The sequence below is a fragment of the Mustela lutreola genome, chromosome 1 (genome assembly GCF_030435805.1).
Source record: "Mustela lutreola isolate mMusLut2 chromosome 1, mMusLut2.pri, whole genome shotgun sequence".
Classification (NCBI taxonomy): Eukaryota; Metazoa; Chordata; class Mammalia; order Carnivora; family Mustelidae; genus Mustela; species Mustela lutreola.
The window spans coordinates 207154646-207175169 of record NC_081290.1 but is presented as its reverse complement, the minus strand read 5'-3'; the positions used below and the strand labels follow the sequence as shown (position 1 = coordinate 207175169).

Genomic DNA, 20524 nt, shown 5'->3' with positions numbered 1-20524 from the left:
GACCCTGCGTGGGCTTCACCCTTGTTTAGCCTCTAGAGTGATGTCCCTCAGTGGAACAGACTTTTAAAAGTCCTGATTTTGTGCTCCGTTGCTCCGCCGCTTGCTAGGAGCCGGCCCCTCCCCCCGGAGTCTATCTTCCCATCGCTTTAGATTCACTTCTCCGCCAGTCCTATCTTTCAGAAAGTGGTTGACTTTCTGTTTCTAGAATTGCTGTTCTTCTTCTCTTCAATCTCCTGTTGGATTTGTAGGTGTTTGCAATGTTTAGATAAGCTATCTAGCTGATCTCCTATCTAGCTGATCTCCTGCTACCTGAGATCAGACTACCTGATGTAGTCTCAGCCTGCTACTTCTCTGCCATCTTGACTACCCCCCCGTAATTTAAATAATTAATGTTCACAACTACTCTCTGAAATAGGTCATATTATTTCCCCCATATTGTACATTTAAGGGGAAAAAATAAGATGTTAAATAACATATGGTTGTGGAACGTTTTATTCCCAGAATGTCTAGCTGGAGAACCCACACTTTACTACTACTCCATTAGCAACTGTTCATGATTAAGGAATTTTTAATAAATTTAAAGAATTATTTAAGCAACTTACTGCTAAAACATTGAAATTAGGGATGGAATACTTGATTTTTCTAAGAAAACATGAATTGGTAAGATTGGCACAAGCAGAACACAACACAATTAAGGAAAACTGGAAGGAACTAAAAATATTATTGAAAAACTAACTTCACTAATGGTGGCAGACCCAAGTGACTTTTTTTTTTTTTTTTGGAAAATTCTATCAGTGTCCAAAGGAACATATCATTTCCATACTACTTAAGCTGTCAGAAAGAGGGTACTATTCTAGCATGTTCACTAAGATATCATCCTTCATTATGATACCAAATGTGTCAAAACTAAAACCAAATCTGTCAAAATATTGTAAGTGGGTGCCTGAATAGCTCAGTGGGTTAAGCCCCTGTCTTCAGCTCAGGTCCTGATCTCAGGGTCTGCTCAGCAAGGAGCCTGTTTCCTCCTCTCTCTCTGCCTCTCTGCCTACTTGTGACCTCTCTCTCTCTGTCAAATAAATAAATAAAATCTTTAAAAAATTGTCTTGTAAGCAAACCAACAACTCACTCACCAACAAGAAGTAAGCACACATACAAACCAATAAACCTAATAAGCAGAAAATAATCTCACCTTTGAATATAGATGCAAACATCCTAACTTAAAAAGATCACAAATTCTCATACATATTAAAAAAATGATATGCTATGCCAATATTAGGTTATTCCAAACTGCAAGTTTCAATCCTCTTAGATGTTGGGTATGTGTATCTACCTAAATAAATAAGAAAAATTGTCAACTCTAATTCAGAAATTTCAATTCTATGCCTTATTCCTAAGGAACTAATCAAAAAAGGTTTCAAAATACACAGGTGTTTATTATAGAATTGTTTATAATAGTAAACACTGCTATGCCTTCTATAAGAAAAATTAGTGTAAAAAATGTTAAACTTAGCAATTATAATCTATGGTAGAATGTAGTAAGAGCTGTGAGTTTAAAAAAAGTAAAAAAGGACTTATATTTAAAAAAAATCCCTGTAGACTACACAAATAAGGAAAGACTTTGCTGAAGAGGAGGCATTTAAGATGGGTCTCAAAGGATTAGTAGGATTTTAACAGATATAATTGGAAACACACAGAGATATGTTTCTAGGTCAGGAGATATGGAAGGAAGCAGTGAGAAATCAAACTGAAAAACTAGACTGGGTCCAAACCGTAAAGTGCATTAAATATAGATAGTAATAAATAAATCAGTGGGACAGAACTGAGAAGCCTGAAACAAAAGTATGTGAAATCAATTATGTGACAAAGACAAGATACCAGATATTATAGAGAAAGGGGTTTTACTTTAATGGTACTAAAACAATTAGTTATATTCTCTAACACGAAACACATGAATATAATCCAGGTGGATTAAAGATCAAACTATTCAAAAGGAAAAAAAAAACACACACACACACACACAATATACAGCCAGAAACAATTTAGACAATAAGGACATAAGCAGGTATACAGATACTTTTTTTTAAACAAACAAGAAATAGATATTGTGAAGGAAACTATAGATGTTTATTTCCCCCAAAAATGTTCATAAAAGTGTATCAGAGATGTCATCATAGACTAACAATACACTGAGGGAGAATTTTTCTGAGAAACAAGGTCTTAGTGGCTCTAATACACAAAGAACGCTAAGAAATAAATTTTAAAAATACAAATAGGCAAATAGAAAAATGAAAGAAAAAATAGGAAAATAACATAAACAAACAATTCACAGAAAAGCAGATGCAAATAGCCCAAAAAAGTCTAAAAAATTTTCAATCTTCTTTGAGTTCAGAGAAATATTAAAGTAGCAACAAAATGTCATTTTTTACTTTTTGATACTGACAAAAATTAAACAGATTGATCACATAAAATGGCTGCAAGGATATGGAGAAACAGTCTCATATATTACTGATAGATATGGAAACTGCTACTATATTATTGAGAAACAATCTGGCAGTACTTATTAAAATGAAAAATGTGCACGGCATTTGATCCATCAATTCTACTTTTGTAAATGTCTGCTGCAGCAAATAAAAGCAATAGTATGTAATATATGTGCAAGGTTGTTTATAGCAATATTGTTTTTTAGTGGCAAAAAAAAAAAAAAAGGAAAGAAAAAAAACTGGGACTACACTTAATGCCTAACTATAGAGGATGGCTCATTAAAGTCTGATACATATATGTAAGGAATAATATGCAGTTATTAACTAGAATAAGTCAGGAGTTGATCTTGAATTTGATTTTTTAGTTATAAAATATCAAGTACACAACTTATTTTTTAAACAAAACCAGAAATAACTAATCATATGTGTTACATATATGCATCATAAAGACAAGGTGGGAGATTACATGCAAATTATATTTGTTGTTGCAAAAAGAAGATATTTGTGGAGGTGGACATAAAAGAGTTCTTAGTTCATTTAGTTCATGAGTCTTTTGTTTAATATCTTTGAATAATCATGCATTACTTTTGTAATTTTGTCAAATTACTTTACCATTCAATTAATTTTTTTAAATAAAGTATGAGTATTAAAATGTATAAAATATTGTCTCTGAATTGCTTTACTGAAATACGAAAGAAGAGGAAACTATCTTCTTTGAGTGTAACTACTTCCCAGACAATACACATGGAAAGTGAAGTACATCATCCAACACATGGTCCTTAATTGTGATTACACTTTATAGCACTCAGCCTATTAAGTGCTTAAGTTACCAGATAATAGAATCTATGTTCCTAATAGTGGAAAGTATATTAACGGAATTTTTGCTCCTTATTGTAGCCCAGTTCCAACAATCACATGGATGAAGGTTAACGGTTATATTCCTAGTAAGGCACGTCTGCGGAAATCTCAGGCAGTCCTGGAAATACCCAACGTGCAGCTGGATGATGCAGGCCTATATGAGTGCAGAGCTGAAAACTCACGTGGAAAAAATTCTTTTCGTGGACAGTTACAAGTATACAGTAAGTGCTCTCAGCAAAGCATGTTGCTCTCATCCCAAGAGTCAAACTGAAAATGCAAATTAATTTGAACTGAATATTCTTTGTTAGGTAGTACCAAAAAAACCCAAGTAATAATTTTTTAATCATACTTCTTTTGCATGAAAAATATCATGTAAAATTACTCTATATACAGAAATATTTTTAACTAAAAATGAGTGGGGAATTATCAGGTTCTTTGTATAGAAAGTAGATATACTTACAAATAAGATGTTTTCCTGGTACCAAAGCCATTCTTTGATAACTTAAAAATCTTGTAACCTTTGTTAATTTATTCTTGCCCCTGGCCTGAGTCAGGAGTTGTAATCTATTGCCCATGAACCAAATCCTGCTCAACAATCACTTTTTTGTAAATAAAATTTTTTGGAATGCAGCCACACCCATTTGTTTACATATTGTCTATGTCAGCTTTTGCACTTTTGTGGCAGAATAAAGTAGTTAAGACAGAATTAAGTAGGTGATTTGCAAAGCCTAGAATATTTGCTATCTGGTCCTTTACAAAAGAACTCTTTGCTGACCCCTGGCTTAAATTAATACATCTAAAAGATAAATAGCCTCTTCAGCCTACAACCACTTAAGTTGTCCAAAATGCCAAAGAGCCAACCAGGTTGTGTGCAAGAACTGGGAGAATCTACTTCAAAAATACCTACAATCTCATCTTTACTGCAAAGGGTCATAAATTGTATCTACTTTTCATATTTGCTTTTATAGTATATATTATGCATAATGAGCAAGTGATAGTATTCTTATTTCCTAAATGAAGAGAGTAAAAAACAAACAAACAAACAAACAAACAAAAAAGAGGAATACTATAATGCAGAACATTGTTATAAGAAAATTCAGATGCTTTCAAGATAAAATTATCCAACTTACGTATTTGGCTGAATCCACCAAGCAACTACAACTGTCATTGTACCTCAAGATCAGTTCTCCTAAAAGCCTAATGTCCTTCAAAAGAACTTTTAAAGAATTGCTTAAAATATTAATATCTGAATTAGGTGTGACTTTTCTTCCCTTATCTCTAATATCTCCTTTAGGATTTCAGCAGTCCAACCTTATTGAATCTACCATGCACATTTCATAAGTTCATTTATTCAAATAATGGTTATTAAGTGTATATTATTGCTCGACATACTAGCAGCAGAGCTTTCAAGGAACTTGTGGTTCATTGGATTAGATGAAAAACAAACCCCACATTAGAGCAGAGCATGCTGCCTGCTGTGATAAAGGCAAGTGCAAAGGAGTAGAGTCTACTGCATTCTAATGGGCTGATTCAGGGAAAGCTTTCCAAAGGATTTAAACCATTCTTTAAAAGCTAAAGAGGGAAAAGCGTCATGGAAAAGAAACAGTCATTTAGAAGTTTGCCAGATTGAAACACTAGCACTGGTTTGTTTATTTTTAGGCCATGGATATGGTAGTTTGAAGAAATTCACAAAGCAAACTGTTCATGATTTCTTATTATATAATTAAGTAAACTGTCTAGCCATATGAAAAAAATGTTGCTTCTGTACCCCAGTGAACAATAATTAACATACAGATCACATCAGTTTGATTTGATTTGATTTGATTTGAATCATATTAGTAACATTCATATAATATCAGTTTATCCTCAAAAGTGATAGATACTATTTTATCTCTACAGATAAAAATCTGATACTGAAAGGTGTTTAACCAGAACATTACTACTCAGAACACAAAAAATTCAATGAGTGGGGCACCTGGGTGGTTCAGTGGGTTAAGCCTCTGCCTTTGGCTCAGGTCATGATCTCAGGGTCCTGGAAGCAAGCCCTGCATCAGGCTCTCTGCTCAGCTGGGAGCCTGCTTCCCCCTTTCTCTCTACCTGCTTGTGATCTCTCTCTCTGTCAAATTAATAAATAAAATCTTTAAAAAAAAATGCAAGGAGTGCCTGTTAGTCTGGGAAGTTACAAATCTTTCTGTGTGGTGAAAAATGGCCCACACCTAACTGTAATGTGATTCACAGTTTGAGACAGAAGTTTCTATATGGCCCTACTCTACTTGCACCACTCACCACTCCAGCTATTTGATTCATGGCAGCAATAATTATTTCCAGGAAAATGGGGAAAAATGATTTCACTCAATACTACTGGCTTACTTTAAGAGAGTATGCTACTTAGAAACAAGGTATGGCTCTCCTTGTCACACACAATTTGATGTACACTATAGGCTAATCAGGTAAGGACAAACCTGCCCAAAGCATGCATCATTTTTGATAGAAAATAATCAAGATTGTAGACTAGAAAAAGAAACTGGACCAGCTTGCTACTCTGGTACATATTTCTGACAGTTTGGGAAGGTATCTGGAAGAATTTGGCCTTTCACTGTAGCCCATATTTAGGGTAGTTTTCTACTCTGCTCCTGTTTTGCCTGGATAATCCCAGTTAATGTCAGTACCACTGGGACAGTTACAACAATCTCTCTTTCAGTTTGAGAAGTATCTTGATTATTACATATTCAGTCCTCACCTGTCAAACTCTAGAAGAATCTTGGCTAGCATTTCCACTTGACTGGCAGTTTATACAGAGTAGTATGATACATGAATATTCCACTAAATCCATGGTTTGTAATTAGAATGTTCTCCTTTCAGGGGAATGGATTTCTGTTGCAAGGTCTAACACCTGGTCCTCACCTATTGGAAGAACTAGAGCCTGATACTTTTTATCTAAATGGTCAATATTCACAGAGTACTAAAAACATAGGGTTTTTCCTGTGGCTCACTTTCTTTTGGAAAGTGTAATTACGGGAATATTTCACATGGTCAGTTAGATGTTATTCAATGGATGAGTCAAGCTTCCAAGGCAAACTTTCAATCTTTCTAGTCTCATTTTTTTTGGTCAAATCATTACAAAATAAGTGGTAATATAGGTAGTAGGCATAAATTTAAACCATAATTTTATTATTTATAATTCAAAATTTATATTATAAAAATAATGCAACAAATGGCACAACATGAAGAAGTCCATGGCAGTAAAATAATAAAAATTAAGGTGAAGCTATGTGTCTTATTTAGCCAATATATTCGAATAACAATACTCACGAAAGGGCACCTGGCTGGCTCAGGGGGTTAAAGCCTCTGCCTTCGGCTCAGGTCATGTTCTCAGGGTCCTGGGATTGAGCCCCGCATCAGGCACTCTGCTCAGCAGGGAGCCTGCTTCCTCCTCTCTCTCTCTGCCTGCCTCTCTGCCTACCTGTGATCTCTCTCTGTTAAATAAATAAATAAAATTGGAAACAATACTCATGAAAAGGAAAAAAAATAAATTAGCAAAAACCAAAGTTTTAGGGGCACCTGGGTGGCTCAGTTGGTTAAACCTCAGACTCTTGGTTTCAGCTCAGGTCATGATTTCAGGTTCTAGAGATCAAACCACAAGGAACATGGAACTCCACACTCAGCGGGGAGTCTGCTTCTTTCCTCTCTCTCCCTCCCCCTTTGTCCCACACCCCGGCTTGCATGTGTGCTCTCTCTCTCTCTCTCTCAAATACATAAATCTTTTAAAAACCACAAAATTTTAGTAATAATTGAAACTTAGAAAAACTGCATATTTAATCTATTAAATAGTCTTTTGTTTAAAATATATTATAGTCCGGGTGCCTGGGTGGCTCAGTGGGTTGAGACCTCTGACTTCAGCTTGGGTCATGATCTCAGGGTCCTGGGATTGAGCCCTGCATCAGGCTTTCTGCTGGGTGGGGAGACTGCTTTCCCCACTCTCTCTCTGCCTGCCTCTCTGCCTACTTGTGATCTCTGTCAAATAAATAAAATCTTAAAAAAATAATAACATAAATCCAGGATCTATATTTCCAATGTAAATTGAACGTTCCTTGTTAAAGTTCTCAATTAAAATGAAAAGAATGAGAAAACAAAGGAAGAAAGAAGTAAGGAGGGAAAAAGGAGAGAAGGAAGGAAGCTCAAACAATTTTAAACAATTTTATATATAAGGAGCTCTCAACAGGAGGTACTTTGTATACCGAAAAATATTAGATAAAGATGCATGATCTATGAGTTTAAATATATATCATGTGCTCCATCAACTAGTAATTTGTCACCCTGTTGGTAAGGACACTGTCACTAAGATCACTGAAATGATTGTATTGACAATTTAGACTAGAAATATATCAGTATTAATATATACCTATAACCAAGACTTTTAAGAGAAATTACATTGCATTGTACTAAATATCCAATAAGGAACACAGCTTTATTTTCATTTCAGTGTAGTGTTATAGATTTCCTTATTTTTGTAAAATCTCTGGAGAGTGCCCTCACAAATTTTAATACTTGCCAATGTCTGCAATTTGATAAAAAGTTTTTCCAAGACAATGACTATTTTTGTTTGGTTTGTTATTTTTCCTATTTTTCCCATCATTAAGCATTATGCCCAGCACACAGTGGATAATTTTTATAACTCTATGCTATTATAATGATTAGTGCTTAGATATACACACCATTCTTCAAGGTAAACTGTGAAGACCAGATGCTAGTCAGGTAACGAGCAACACATGCACAGATGTAGGGCCCAGCGAACCTATGGCCCCCTGCAGGGAGCCTGAAGCCTCCAGCCTGGGCAGGTGCTACCCTGCTGGGCCATCTGGTGTCTATGGAGCACGGAGGAGATTGGGCCATGGATGCAATAGGAGGCAGACAGACCTGCTTGCCCTGTGCATGAATGCAAATGCTGAGACCATGGCAGTGAGGGACCCCTTAGAGGATGAGAGCCTCTGACAAATGGTGTTGGGAAAATTGGACAGCCACATGCAGAAAAATGAAACTGGACCTTTTCCTTACACCACCTATTCTGCCTCTGACCCAGCATGTGATGCTGTGGTTGGATATTTCAGATTTCACAGTCTCATTCTACCAGGAGTTTGAAGACAGGAAAGAATAAAATCACCTATATGCCTATTTTTAATGAATCTATCTCTTTGGTAGGGAAGTATTTTGAAGAACAGCTATCAGAGCAGATTCTTGGATTTAACATGACAGTTTTCACAAGTTTACAGCACCATAAAGATGAAGTGGCTGATGTACATTGCATGCTGTTCACACTTTCAGATTTTCTAGCTTTTAAACAAAGTTTCAGGACTACAGAGCATTTTTTTAAAATAAACATATAATGTATTATTAGCCTCAGGGGCACAGGTTTGTGAATCACCAGGTTTACACACTTCACAGCACTCACCATATCACATACCCTCCCCAATGTCCATATCTCCACCCCCCTCTCCCTACCCCCGTCCCCCCCATCACCCTGTTTGTTTTGTGACATTAAGAATCTCTTATGGTTTGTCTCCCTCTCGATCCCATCTTGTTTTATTTATTCTTTCCCTACCACCCAAATCCCCCATGTTGCATCTCCACTTCCTCATATCACGGAGATAATATGATAGTTGTCTTCTCTGATTAACTTATTTCGCTAAGCCTAATACCCTCTAGTTCCATCCATGTTATCGCAAATGGCAAGATTTCATTTCTTTTGAAGGCTGCATAGTATTCCATTGGGTATATGTACCACATCTTCTTTATCCATTCATCTGTTGATGGACAGCTAGGTTCTTTCCATAGTTTGGCTATTGTGGACATTGCTGCCATAAACATTCAGGTGCATGTGTCCCGTCAGATCACTACGTTTGTATCTTTAGAGTAGATACCCAGTATTGCAATTGCTGGGTCATAGGGTAGCTCTATTTTCAACATTTTGAGGAACCACCATGCTGTTTTCCAGAGTGGTTGCACCAGCTTGCATTCCCACCAACAGTGTAAGAGGGTTCCCCTTTCTCTGCATCCTCGCCAGCATCTGTCATTTCCTGACTTGATATTTTTAGCCATTCTGACTGATGTGAGGTGGTATCTCATTGTGGTTCTGATTTGTATTTCCCTGATACTGAGTGATATGGAGCACTTTTTCATGTGTATGTTGGCCATATGGATGTCTTCTTTGCAGAAATGTCTGTTCATGTCCTCTGCCCATTTCTTGATTGGATTATTTGTTCTTTGGGTGTTGAGTTTGCTAAGTTCTTTATAGATTTTGGACACTAGCCCTTTATCTGATATGTCGTTTGCAAATATCTTCTCCCATTCTGTCAATTGTCTTTTGGTGTTGCTGTTTCCTTTACTGTGCAAAAGCTTTTGATCTTGATGAAATCCCAATAGTTCACTTTTGCCCTTGCTTCCCTTGCCTTTGTCGACGTTCCTAGGAATAAGTTGCTGTGGCTGAGGTCGAAGAGGTTGCTGCCTGTGTTCTCCTCAAGGATTTTGATGGATTCCTTTCTCACGTTGAGGTCCTTCATCCATTTTGAGTCTATTTTCATGTGTGGTGTAAGGAAAAGGTCCAGTTTCATTTTTCTGCATGTGGCTGTCCAATTTTCCCAACACCATTTGTTGAAGAGGCTGTCTTTTTTCCATTGGACATTCTTTCCTGCTTTGTCGAAGATTAGTTGACCATAGAGTTGAGGGTATATTTCTGGGCTCTCTATTCTCTTCCATTGATCTATGTGTCTGTTTTTGTGCCAGTACCATGCTGTCTTGATGATAACAGCTTTGTAATAGAGCTTGAAGTCTGGAATTGTGATGCCACCAATTTTGGCTTTCTTTTTCAATATTCCTTTGGCTATTCAAGGTCTTTTCTGGTTCCATATAAATTTTAGGATTATTTGTTCCATTTTTGAAAAAAAGAATGGATGGGATTTTGATAGGGATTGCATTAAATGTGTAGATTGCTTTAGGTAGCATAGACATTTTCACAATATTTGTTCTTCCAATCCTGGAGCATGGAACATTTTTCCATTTCTTTTTGTCTTCCTCAATTTCATTTATGAGTACTTTATAGTTTTCTCAGTATATATTCTTTGCCTCTTTGGTTAGGTCTATTCCTAGGTATCTTATGCTTTTGGGTGCAATTGTAAATGGGATGGACTCCTTAATTTCTCTTTCTTCTGTCTTATTGTTGGTGTAAAAAAATGCAACTGATTTCTGTGTATTGATTTTGTATCCTGACACTTTACTGAATTCCTGTACAAGTTCCTGTACAAAGACTCCCATGTAGCAGAGTCTTTTGGGTTTTCCACATATAGGATCATATAATCTGTGAAGAGTAGTAGTTTGACTTCTTCTTTGTTGATTTGGATGCCTTTAATTTCTTTTTGTTGTCTGATGGCTGAGGCTAGGACTTCTAGTACTATGTTGAAAAGCAGGGGTGTTATAATGGACATCCCTGCCATCTTCCTGACCTTAGCAGAGAAGCTCAGTTCTTCTCCATTGAGAATGATATTTGCGGTGGGTTTTTCATAGATGGCTTTAATAATATTGAGGCTTGTGCCCTCTATCTCTACACTTTGAAGAGTTTTGATCAGGAAGGGATGCTGTACTTTGTCAAATGCTTTTTCAGCATCTATGGAGAGTATCATGGTTCTTGTTCTTACTTTTATTAATGTATTGTATCATATTGATTGATTTGCGGATGTTGAACCAACCTTGCAGCCCTGGAATAAATCCCACTTGGTCGTGGTGAATAATCCTTTTAATGTACTGTTGGATTCTATTGGCTAGTATTTTGTTGAGAATTTTTGCAACTGTGTTCATCAAGGATATTGGTCTGTAATTCTCTTTTTTGATGGGATCCTTGTCTGGTTTTGGGATCAAGGGGAGTACTACAGGGCTTTAAAAGAAGGAAGGGGATTGGATTTAAGCAACAGTTTGATGGTGGCTTTGTTGTGTAAATCATATTCTATAACAGTTTCCCAGAAATATTCACAACCCTAGATCCCACCTGTAGCAATGATATCTTTCTCAGTGTTGCCCAATAGATTGGGAGAGGTTTTGGCTAATGTGAAAGAATTACATACTGGAAAGACTTTCTTTATTCTGCAACTCTTTATTAATGTTAAGTATTGATGGGTCAAAAGACAATCACCTGACTCTCCCTGAGACTTGTTTCTCCTGAAGCACTTTCTTGTGTTCAGTAATCCTAGTCCTCCTCCTTGAGTAGATGCCTTTCTCAGAAGCCTCTTTTGAGTCAAGATCCTCTGGAACAACCCCAGGTCCATCATTCTACCCAAGGCCCCTTTTCCAGTGTACAATGTTGGTATGTCAGCATTTGAAAGAACCCACCATCTTAATGGTCTTTGGCCCAGCAGGCTCCGCATGTCCCACCTGGTTTTTTGTGCTCTCACAGCTTTCAGTTTCAGTCTTGCAGTCTCAAAGGTGTTTTTGACTATTTGGGAGATTTGTCAAGGGTGTTACTCAAGCCAGCTGCCCCTCTTGAGACTTCTGAAGCATCTTCTATCACAGCTAGTCTTGGCTTTAGCAATCAACTGAGAGAGCTGTCCTTTACTTAAAGCTAGACATTAAAGTCAATTCCTAGTCTACATTTGTAGTTCTTCAATAGTATACTGTATTCTGGTCTTGAGGTAGTCCCACTATTTCTATAAATCTCTTTTAAGAATTTTTGGAGGGCACCTGGATGGCCCAGTTCATTAAGCAGCCAATTCTTGGTTTGGGTTTAGGTTATTGTCTCAGGAGTGAGATCAACCCCCGTTTTGGGATCCACACTGAACGTGGAGCCTGCTTAAGATTCTCTCTCTTCTCCCTCACCCACTAATCACTCATGCTCTCTCAATAATTTTTTTAAAAAAAGAAGAAAATATTTTTATAGATGAATAATCAGGCAAACCTAGCATATATACTCTCAGAATTCCAGGATTATTTACCAAAGATCAGAATATTATGTTCTCTGTGCTTTTTAGCTGTTAGTACTATGAAAACAAAAATGCTTTCTATGATGCTGTTTCTCTTTTACTGGGACAAATATGAATTTATGCATATGCTGTACTAAAAGCATAGTCCAGGATAAAAGCCATTCCTTTCTCATAGTATGTTGTGTTTCCAAAGGTTTGTTAAAACCCTTTCTGTATAAATCAGTTCATTAGGTTTTTTGGGGGAATAGAGGCTCTACAGTTCCTCATCCTGTCAGATGGTGTTCCACTGGTCTAGCTCAGCACTGTAGGAGAGAACAAAGTTTTACTATTCATCTGTCTGCTTTGATTTAGTACATGTTTGATAGAACATTACCTACCAGGAAACATGGATGTCACAAATCTAGAAAGAAGAAAAAATGTAATAGTTCAATTCTTAATGTGTAATATATATATGTGTGTATATATACACACATATTTGTAATGTATATTACAATATATATATCATAATACAATAAAATATATATTTCATAGATGTAATATATATTGCATATATAATATATTATGCATTACACACATATATATGTGAAAATAAGTCTCTGTATTGACTTTTCACTTGGCTCTTATAGTTCTAAAGGATGAGCTATAGGATCTGTGTGTTTCTGTACTGATGTGCATATAAAATACTTTTGTACCATGAAAAATAAATAAAGAAATTAAAGTGAGGGAAGATTAACGGACTAATGAAGGGAACAAACAGTTGCCAGGAACTTGTTTTGGACACTATTGCAGCTACTAGGTACTTTTCATGTACTAATTTACAATAACTCTTAGAAATTAGCATTCCTGATTGACAGGTGGGGAAACCAAGGCCTGGAAAGGTTAAGGAGCTTATTACTCCATGTCCCAATAATAATAAGCTATAAAACCAGATTCCAACTTAGAACTGGCAATAATATCAGCATAATATCCAACTAAACATACTACCTCTCGGGAAAATATTGAGCTGAGCTAAGGTATGAGATAAGAACTGATGGAGAGTAGTTAATTCCTACTTACTCATCTTTTATTAATATTAGAGAAAAATAAAAATCCTCACCATTAGTTCTCATTCTCTGTTTTTTTCTTTTCTCTGGAGCTGTGTTTTTCTGTATTAAGCATGATTTTAAAAGTATTTTAGCTACTGGGGCACCTAAGTGGCTCAGTCGGTTAAGTGTCTGACTTTGGCTCAGATTATTATCTCAGGTCCTGGGCTCCTCTACAGTCAGCAGGGAATCTTCTTGTTCCTCTGCCTCTCCCCTGTGCTTGTTCTATTTCCCTCCCTCCCTCTCTCTCTCTCAAATAAATAAGTAAAATCTTAAAAAAAATTTTTAGCCACTAAAATACACTAAATATTTACCATAGAAGATAATACAAAATTGTATATTATGGATTGAAACTTGTATACACAAAGAAAATTTTTTCAGTCCTATTTCTTTGGAGAATGTATGTCACCTTGAATTTCACTGTTATGATGTATATTCACAGTTGATAGAAAATGAAGTTCATGTTAATGCATGAGCAATAGATTGAGGAAGTAAAGTAACCAATATTTATAACCAATATATCATCATAGTAGCCCATTGAAATAGGAATTATCATCTATGGCTTACAGATGATACTCATTAAAGTAATACATTCATGATCACATATTAGAGCAAGGGCAGGGTAGCATTGGATTTGAACCTACATTTACTCCCAACTGTATTATCTTTCAATATACCATTTTACCCCTCACAGCTGGGAGTCCTAATATTAAAAATGATTTATGTGATTAAATATGTTGACTCTTCAACACTTAAAAATACAGGAGTAATGAAGGAGACCAAGGTTTTATCAATAGGGGTTTTGAGATTTTCTAATGACAAGAGATAATAAGCAAGAGTTTCTTTATACACATCTGCTTACTGTTTTTAAAAATGTAACCTGGAGACTGATCTGAAGCTCAAATGTATTACATAAATTGTTGCCAATATGCAATGCATCTGGTGAGAGTGTAATGGTGTTTAGGTGTTTAAAGTCCCATTCTTTTACCCCCTAAAAAAGGTGGCCTAACAAAAGATAGATCAAGAAGTTACTAGTGTTTTGATTGTGTGTTTATTTCTAGGGGCAGTATAAAAGACCATTTTTATTTGTAGAATTGCTGGTAGAGTGAATCTGAGTATTTTAATTCAATGTCTGTCTCCTCTACTAGACTTTGAGCTGACAGCAAACACACATTTTAACTTATTGTTATCCTCAGTGTTAAGCATTGCACCAATAGTGGTGTCCAATAAATAGTTGCTGAAAGAAAGCAGAATTATTTCCTTTTAGTTTCATTTATCAATTGTTGGTTCCTATGACAAATTCATTTTGGAATCAAGACTCTAAATTAGGCTAGTATTGTAGAGTAATCCAAATATGTTTGAAGAAATGTTGACTTAATTTCTAATTTTTTTTATTGCCTAGACAATACAATATATTTTTATTTCAATAATTATTTCTCTCTTAATTTTTCATTTGAGTAACTTTTTAGTTCTCTTTTCAATTTCTTTTTAACTCCCATTATAGTACACAAAGAAACAAGGCAAATATAACTAACCTAAAACAAAAACATAAAAATATACATGTATAACTAACCAATATCCTATAATTAATTTTATATGTAGGTCAGTTATGTCTAAAATAAGTGTATATGTCATGTCAACTTTGCTCTTGATGATCTTGCTATCTAGATGGGGTGCCAAACCATAAACAAGTAAAAAACCCAATAGATGTTTAAGTCATCAACAGGAGTAACAAGCTCTATCGTGATTATTTTCCAGGTGCCTAAGAACTAAACATACCCAAAGATGGTACAGATGACTCCCTTTTGAGTTTAGAGTTAATAAACACTATGTAATTTAGACTAAACTTTGAATTATTAGTAAAACTAAAAGAGACAAGAGAAGCAGAACATTCCACATGGATTTAAAAATTTGACGAAGATACAGGGTGTGCTTGGGAGACAGCACATCTGTATACTTGGATTACAAGGGTCATGAGTAGTATGAAATAAACTGGCAAAGTAGAGTAGGAAAGTACACAGAAAGTCCTAATGAGAAAGTAGAGTTTAATATTGCTTTCGTATCTTACCATTCTTATCAGTATTTTTAGCGTATTATGACAGAAAATTATAAAAGAAATGATTTTAGGAACCAGCCACAAAAGTCAGTATTAATATTTGAAGCTCTCCCTGGTAAGATTTTTGCATGACAGCTCCTAGACTTGAAGTTGAATCACAGAGTTGTTCAAAGGCCTACAAATTCTGACTATGCCAAAGTAAGGCTCTTTAAAAACCAGACTATATTGCCAAGAAGACAAATGAGCTACTAAATACGAAATTCCCATTTAGAGACCAGTAGAAGGCAAAACACGTTATGAACGCAATAAATGCTTCTGATTCATTTTTAAATCTGCTGGAATGGATTGAAAGAATTGTATGCTTTCTGAAGTCAGAAATATATTATTTTGAAAGTGGTTACTATTCCTTATTAACTGTTTGACCTTGGGTACATTTTTTTAACCTCTCTGAACCAAAGTTTCCTGATTCATAAATTTAAGTAAGTTTGTTTTCAGGATCTATGTTCCTGGGATTAATCAATAATGTAGCTCAGTTCCTAAGACTAGAATTTAATAAATCAGAGTTCTTTTTCTCTTCCTCCTTCTCCTCCCTTTGAAACTGGTTAGTTTTTGGACATCTGTTGCCCCCTCAGACCAACTATTATTCATGTGCAGTTTCCTTTAGTGCGTCTTCTTTCCTTTCTTGTGCTCTTATATTCTGTGACACTGACTTTAGATTTCTTCTACCACAGTATATACTCCTTAAAGGAAAAAAAAGTAAGATAGATGCTCCTATATCCCTAAGAACCTCTGAGACTAAGAAAGGACAAAATAGTATGAGGTAAATGAATCAATAATCAAAGTCCTCACTGTCAGAAAGTAAAATATTATTGGTTTATGCCAAAAAGGTTGCTAAAGAGAAAGAGTTCGTTCAGTTCAATATTTTTTCATAGTTATTGTTTTAGCTGTTTCAAAAAGAGTATTTGTGGACAAATAGTCACTTGGTTTTCAATATTTTTATTTTAAAAAAATTAGTCAATAAAGACATTATTCTGTACCTTATAATGTTTTTTAAATTACATTATTTCTTGGTAAAGTAATTTTTCACTTGTAACTTTGAAAATATTTTTTAAATCTTTGAAGAATACTAGTAAATACAGAAAAACTTTACTCCAAGTGAATTTGAATTTACAAATTATTTTTCCTATTCCATTCAGGTTCTTTTAAGAAAAACAAAAATAAAAAAACAAAGCATTTGGGGATCCTGGGTGGCTCAGTGGGTTAAAGCCTCTGCCTTCGGCTCAGGTCATGATCCCGGGATCCTGGGATCGAGACGCGTGTTGGGCTCTCTGCTCCGCGGGGAGCCTGCTTCCTCCCCTCTCTCTCTCTCTGCCTACTTGTGATTTCTCTCTGTCAAATAAATAATTTTTTTTTTAAAAGCAGTTATTCAGCAAATAGACATGTTGTATTATTTCAGTTTGTGCTAATGCTGCCTTAATACCTAGAAAAAGTTATGTCTCTAAGTACCTGATTTCCTTCTGAACAAGGTCTGATACCTTGGAGATACTGGAGGCACAGCAATAAACTTGTAAAACAGTAAGATACAGTGGATCTAGCTTATGAAAGTGTTTTTAATTGTCACAATATTGTCACTGCTATATCCTTTTACATAAAGTTTAGTGTGAAATGCAATATTGTGCTTCTTTCAAATACATACAATTATTAGAAATAATACTTTTTTTTAATGCAAGGAATACTTCCATATGAATTTGAATTTGGTAATGTATTTGAGAAATGAAATCATCTTTCTTTAATGCTTAAATTCTTATAGCTTATCCACACTGGGTGGAAAAACTGAATGACACTCAGCTGGACAGTGGGAGCCCTCTTCGATGGGAATGCAAGGCTACTGGAAAACCCCGACCCACGTACCGTTGGCTGAAGAATGGAGTGCCCCTCTTGCCTCAGGTACTATTGGAAAATGTTAGCCTTTTCTTGTGTAATTTAACAGGATTTCACACAGGACAAACTACCTCTTTTCGTCTTATGGCAAGTCATTTCTTATTTGTGCCTTCTAATGTATTTTTTTTTTTTTTTTTATATACATATATTTTTATCCCCAGGTCTGTGAATCACCAGGTTTACACACTTTTTTTAAGTGAGAAATATAACAGGTGTAAAATAATTTTTTAAAATTATCTCATTACTTTTTTAAGTAATACATTGTTTCTTTAAATGTATTCAATCCTATAAATTCATAGAAAAATATCAATTATTATCATAGATTCATTGCTATTTCTAACTGACTTTTAGATATCATCTACCTTGTTGCTGTCCCCCTACAAATGGTGGAGTTAAGGCCCAGAAGTAAAGTGACTTGCCCAAGGTCACGTTTTTAGTGAGAAATGAAAGCATAATAGATTCCTAGCTTTCTGTATTCTGGACAAGTTTTTTTTCTGTGACATCCTACTTAGCAGGATTTAAAAGACTTAAATATCTTTTTAGTAAATCTACTGCATGAGTTTTTTTAAATCAATTACTATTTAATTTTAAAATAATAGGAATAATTTTAGCTAACTCCTTTATTGTGGCCTTTGCAGAAAGGAAGGCAAAGGGAGAATAGTTTGTTAGGTATGACCAAAATGGAGGGGAGGTATATGAAGTTGAAAATAAATTTTATATATATATATATATATATATATATATATATATATATATATATTCTGCCCAGATCCTTCCTCTACCAAAAGGCCTCTTTTCTGTCATTTACTTCTTTGGGGTTCATTTTGCCTCTTTGTAAAATGAAGAGATTGTATCAGATCTTTCCCACAGTCCCATCCAGCTCCAACATTCCATTATTCCAAAACCAGTTAGGCCCAAAGAAAACACAATACTCTAAATACTCTAAAGAAATACAGAAATACAAAGAACTATAGAGCTATTAAAGAAAAGAGGATATGAGAATCCTGAGACATTGATTCATTGTCTCTCTCCCTCTAATTTTCTAAGGATACCAGATAAACCTTGAGAAAGGAATACACTGGTCATATTTTTTACTTTCAGCATCCAAGTAAAGTAAAGTAAATTCACTTCTGCAAAGTGAATAGGTTTATTTTGAAAATTGTGTAAAATTACCTTGCATCTATTTTGATAGGTAAAGCACTGCTCACTAAAATTAAAAGAGTGATTTGCTTGGCATTAAGTAGACAAGACACCTGGTTGTTTAACAACATTTTAAATTTTAAATTCATTTTTGAAATGTGCTCTTGGCCTCACTTGACCTCAATTTGCACATGCTCAGTTTTTTGACTTCCGTATTATATTTTATCTGATGATGGAGTTAATATTCTTTGACCAATAATTTTATACAGACTCCAGTTGCAGAGCAGTTTCTTTCCTGAATTTGTTGGGAAGTGAGAAAAAGGCAAATCCCTGACTAGAGTAACATCATAAAAGGATTCTTGTTTTGATTTGGGCTATTTTTAACTTTGTCCTACTTGCCTACAGTCACAATTGTCACCAAAGGCCACATGTGAACCCCTTCTCCTTCTGTAAAATGAAGTCAAATAAAATCTTCATCTGCTGATTATACTTCACAAGCTGTACTAGTATACCAAACAAACCTGCTCAGTATAAAAACAAAACTAAAACTAAAACTAAAACTCATAAGAATAACTACAGGAGGGGTGCCTGGGTGGCTCAGTGGGTTAAGCCTCTGCCTTCGGCTCAGGTCATGATCCCAGGGTCCTGGGATCAAGTCCTACATCGGGCTCTCTGCTAGGCAGGGAGCCTGCTTCCTCCTCTTTTTCTCTCTTTCTGCCTACTTGTGATCTCTCTCTGTCAAAAAAATACATAAAATCTTTTTTTTTTTTAAAGAATAACTACAGGAATATACAGTTATAATATCTTTTCTGGCCAAGAAATAGTTATAATTTACAAAAGACATTTTATCATAAAATAATGAACAGTTAATTCATATTGCTAAGTTGTCAAGTAATGCTCAGCTGTATTTATTGGAGGCTTTTTTCCCCCCTTGGTCTAGGAAAGAATTACTGCAAAATCTGTGTAATTTATTCACTTTCTATATCTATTTTTTTTATTTTGTTACAGAATAGGATTGAGATGGTTAATGGATTGTTGGTGATCCACCATGTGAATCAGTCGGATGCTGGAATGTATCAGTGTTTGGCCGAAAATAAATATGGAGCCATTTATGCAAGTGCTGAGCTGAAGATTCTAGGTATGCAATTTCTAAGTAAATAAATGGGAAAAATGTGTAGCTTCTTTTCATGCTCTAATTCTTCCTATACTGAAATTTTACAATCTGATTGTAAAAACCTATTTTATGACTTGAAAAGAAATGCTTAATATTTACCCATACAGCTAATCATAGACAAGACAACACTCCAAGATAAAGCATCCTCTCATCATTGGGTACCAACTATTATCATCCTTACATGAAAAGGAAGGCCTTTCTGAGACCACATCCAGGTGTCCCAGGGGATTACACCCTTGATAGGACACTAGCACCTTACTATTTAAGTACTATTTAAGTACTTACTATTTAAGCCAATGATTCCTTCCAATAGAATAGGCTTCCCAAACTGAGCATGTTTGGGCCACTGAATGAATTTTACTTTTTAGCATTCTAGTTTCCTAAACTTGGGTCTGAGAAGTTTGTAATACAAGAGAGAGACTTAAGTGTTCATAACTCATGTCACCCAAAGTGAGCAGGAGCCCACTACTTGCTCTGCACTAAAATTCCCAAAGCAAATATTAACAGAAATACCTACGATCTCAGGAATCTGGGAATTTATCATTTACATATCAGCTAAATGTAGCACACTGTAAGTCAACTTATTGAATTATGAATATTTGCTCTTAGAATTTTTCCACATTATAATAAACCCACCTAAAATAGACTCAGGAGTCCAAATTTCCATCTCCTACAGCCTAACTAATCAAATACAAATGTACTTTCTTCTCAGCTCATGCTCCAATATTTCTGAGTTAAAAAGCCAATTCGGGGTGACTCAGCAGGTGGCTCAGTAGGTTAAGCATCTGATTTCAACTCAGGTCATTATTTCAGGGTCCTGGGATCAAGCC

At 35.3% G+C, this 20524-nt stretch overlaps 1 protein-coding gene across 1 annotated transcript in view; it reads left to right on the top strand.

The window, feature by feature from the left end:
* The window catches only part of CNTN5 (contactin 5), a 1361366-nt gene that overhangs the window by 1045252 nt on the left and 295590 nt on the right, over positions 1-20524 (top strand). Inside the window, exons 10-12 of the mRNA XM_059185809.1 lie at positions 3378-3559; positions 17250-17386; positions 19529-19658. Of these exons, the coding sequence (XP_059041792.1) occupies positions 3378-3559; positions 17250-17386; positions 19529-19658 (449 nt within the window). The remainder of the gene's footprint in view (positions 1-3377; positions 3560-17249; positions 17387-19528; positions 19659-20524) is intronic.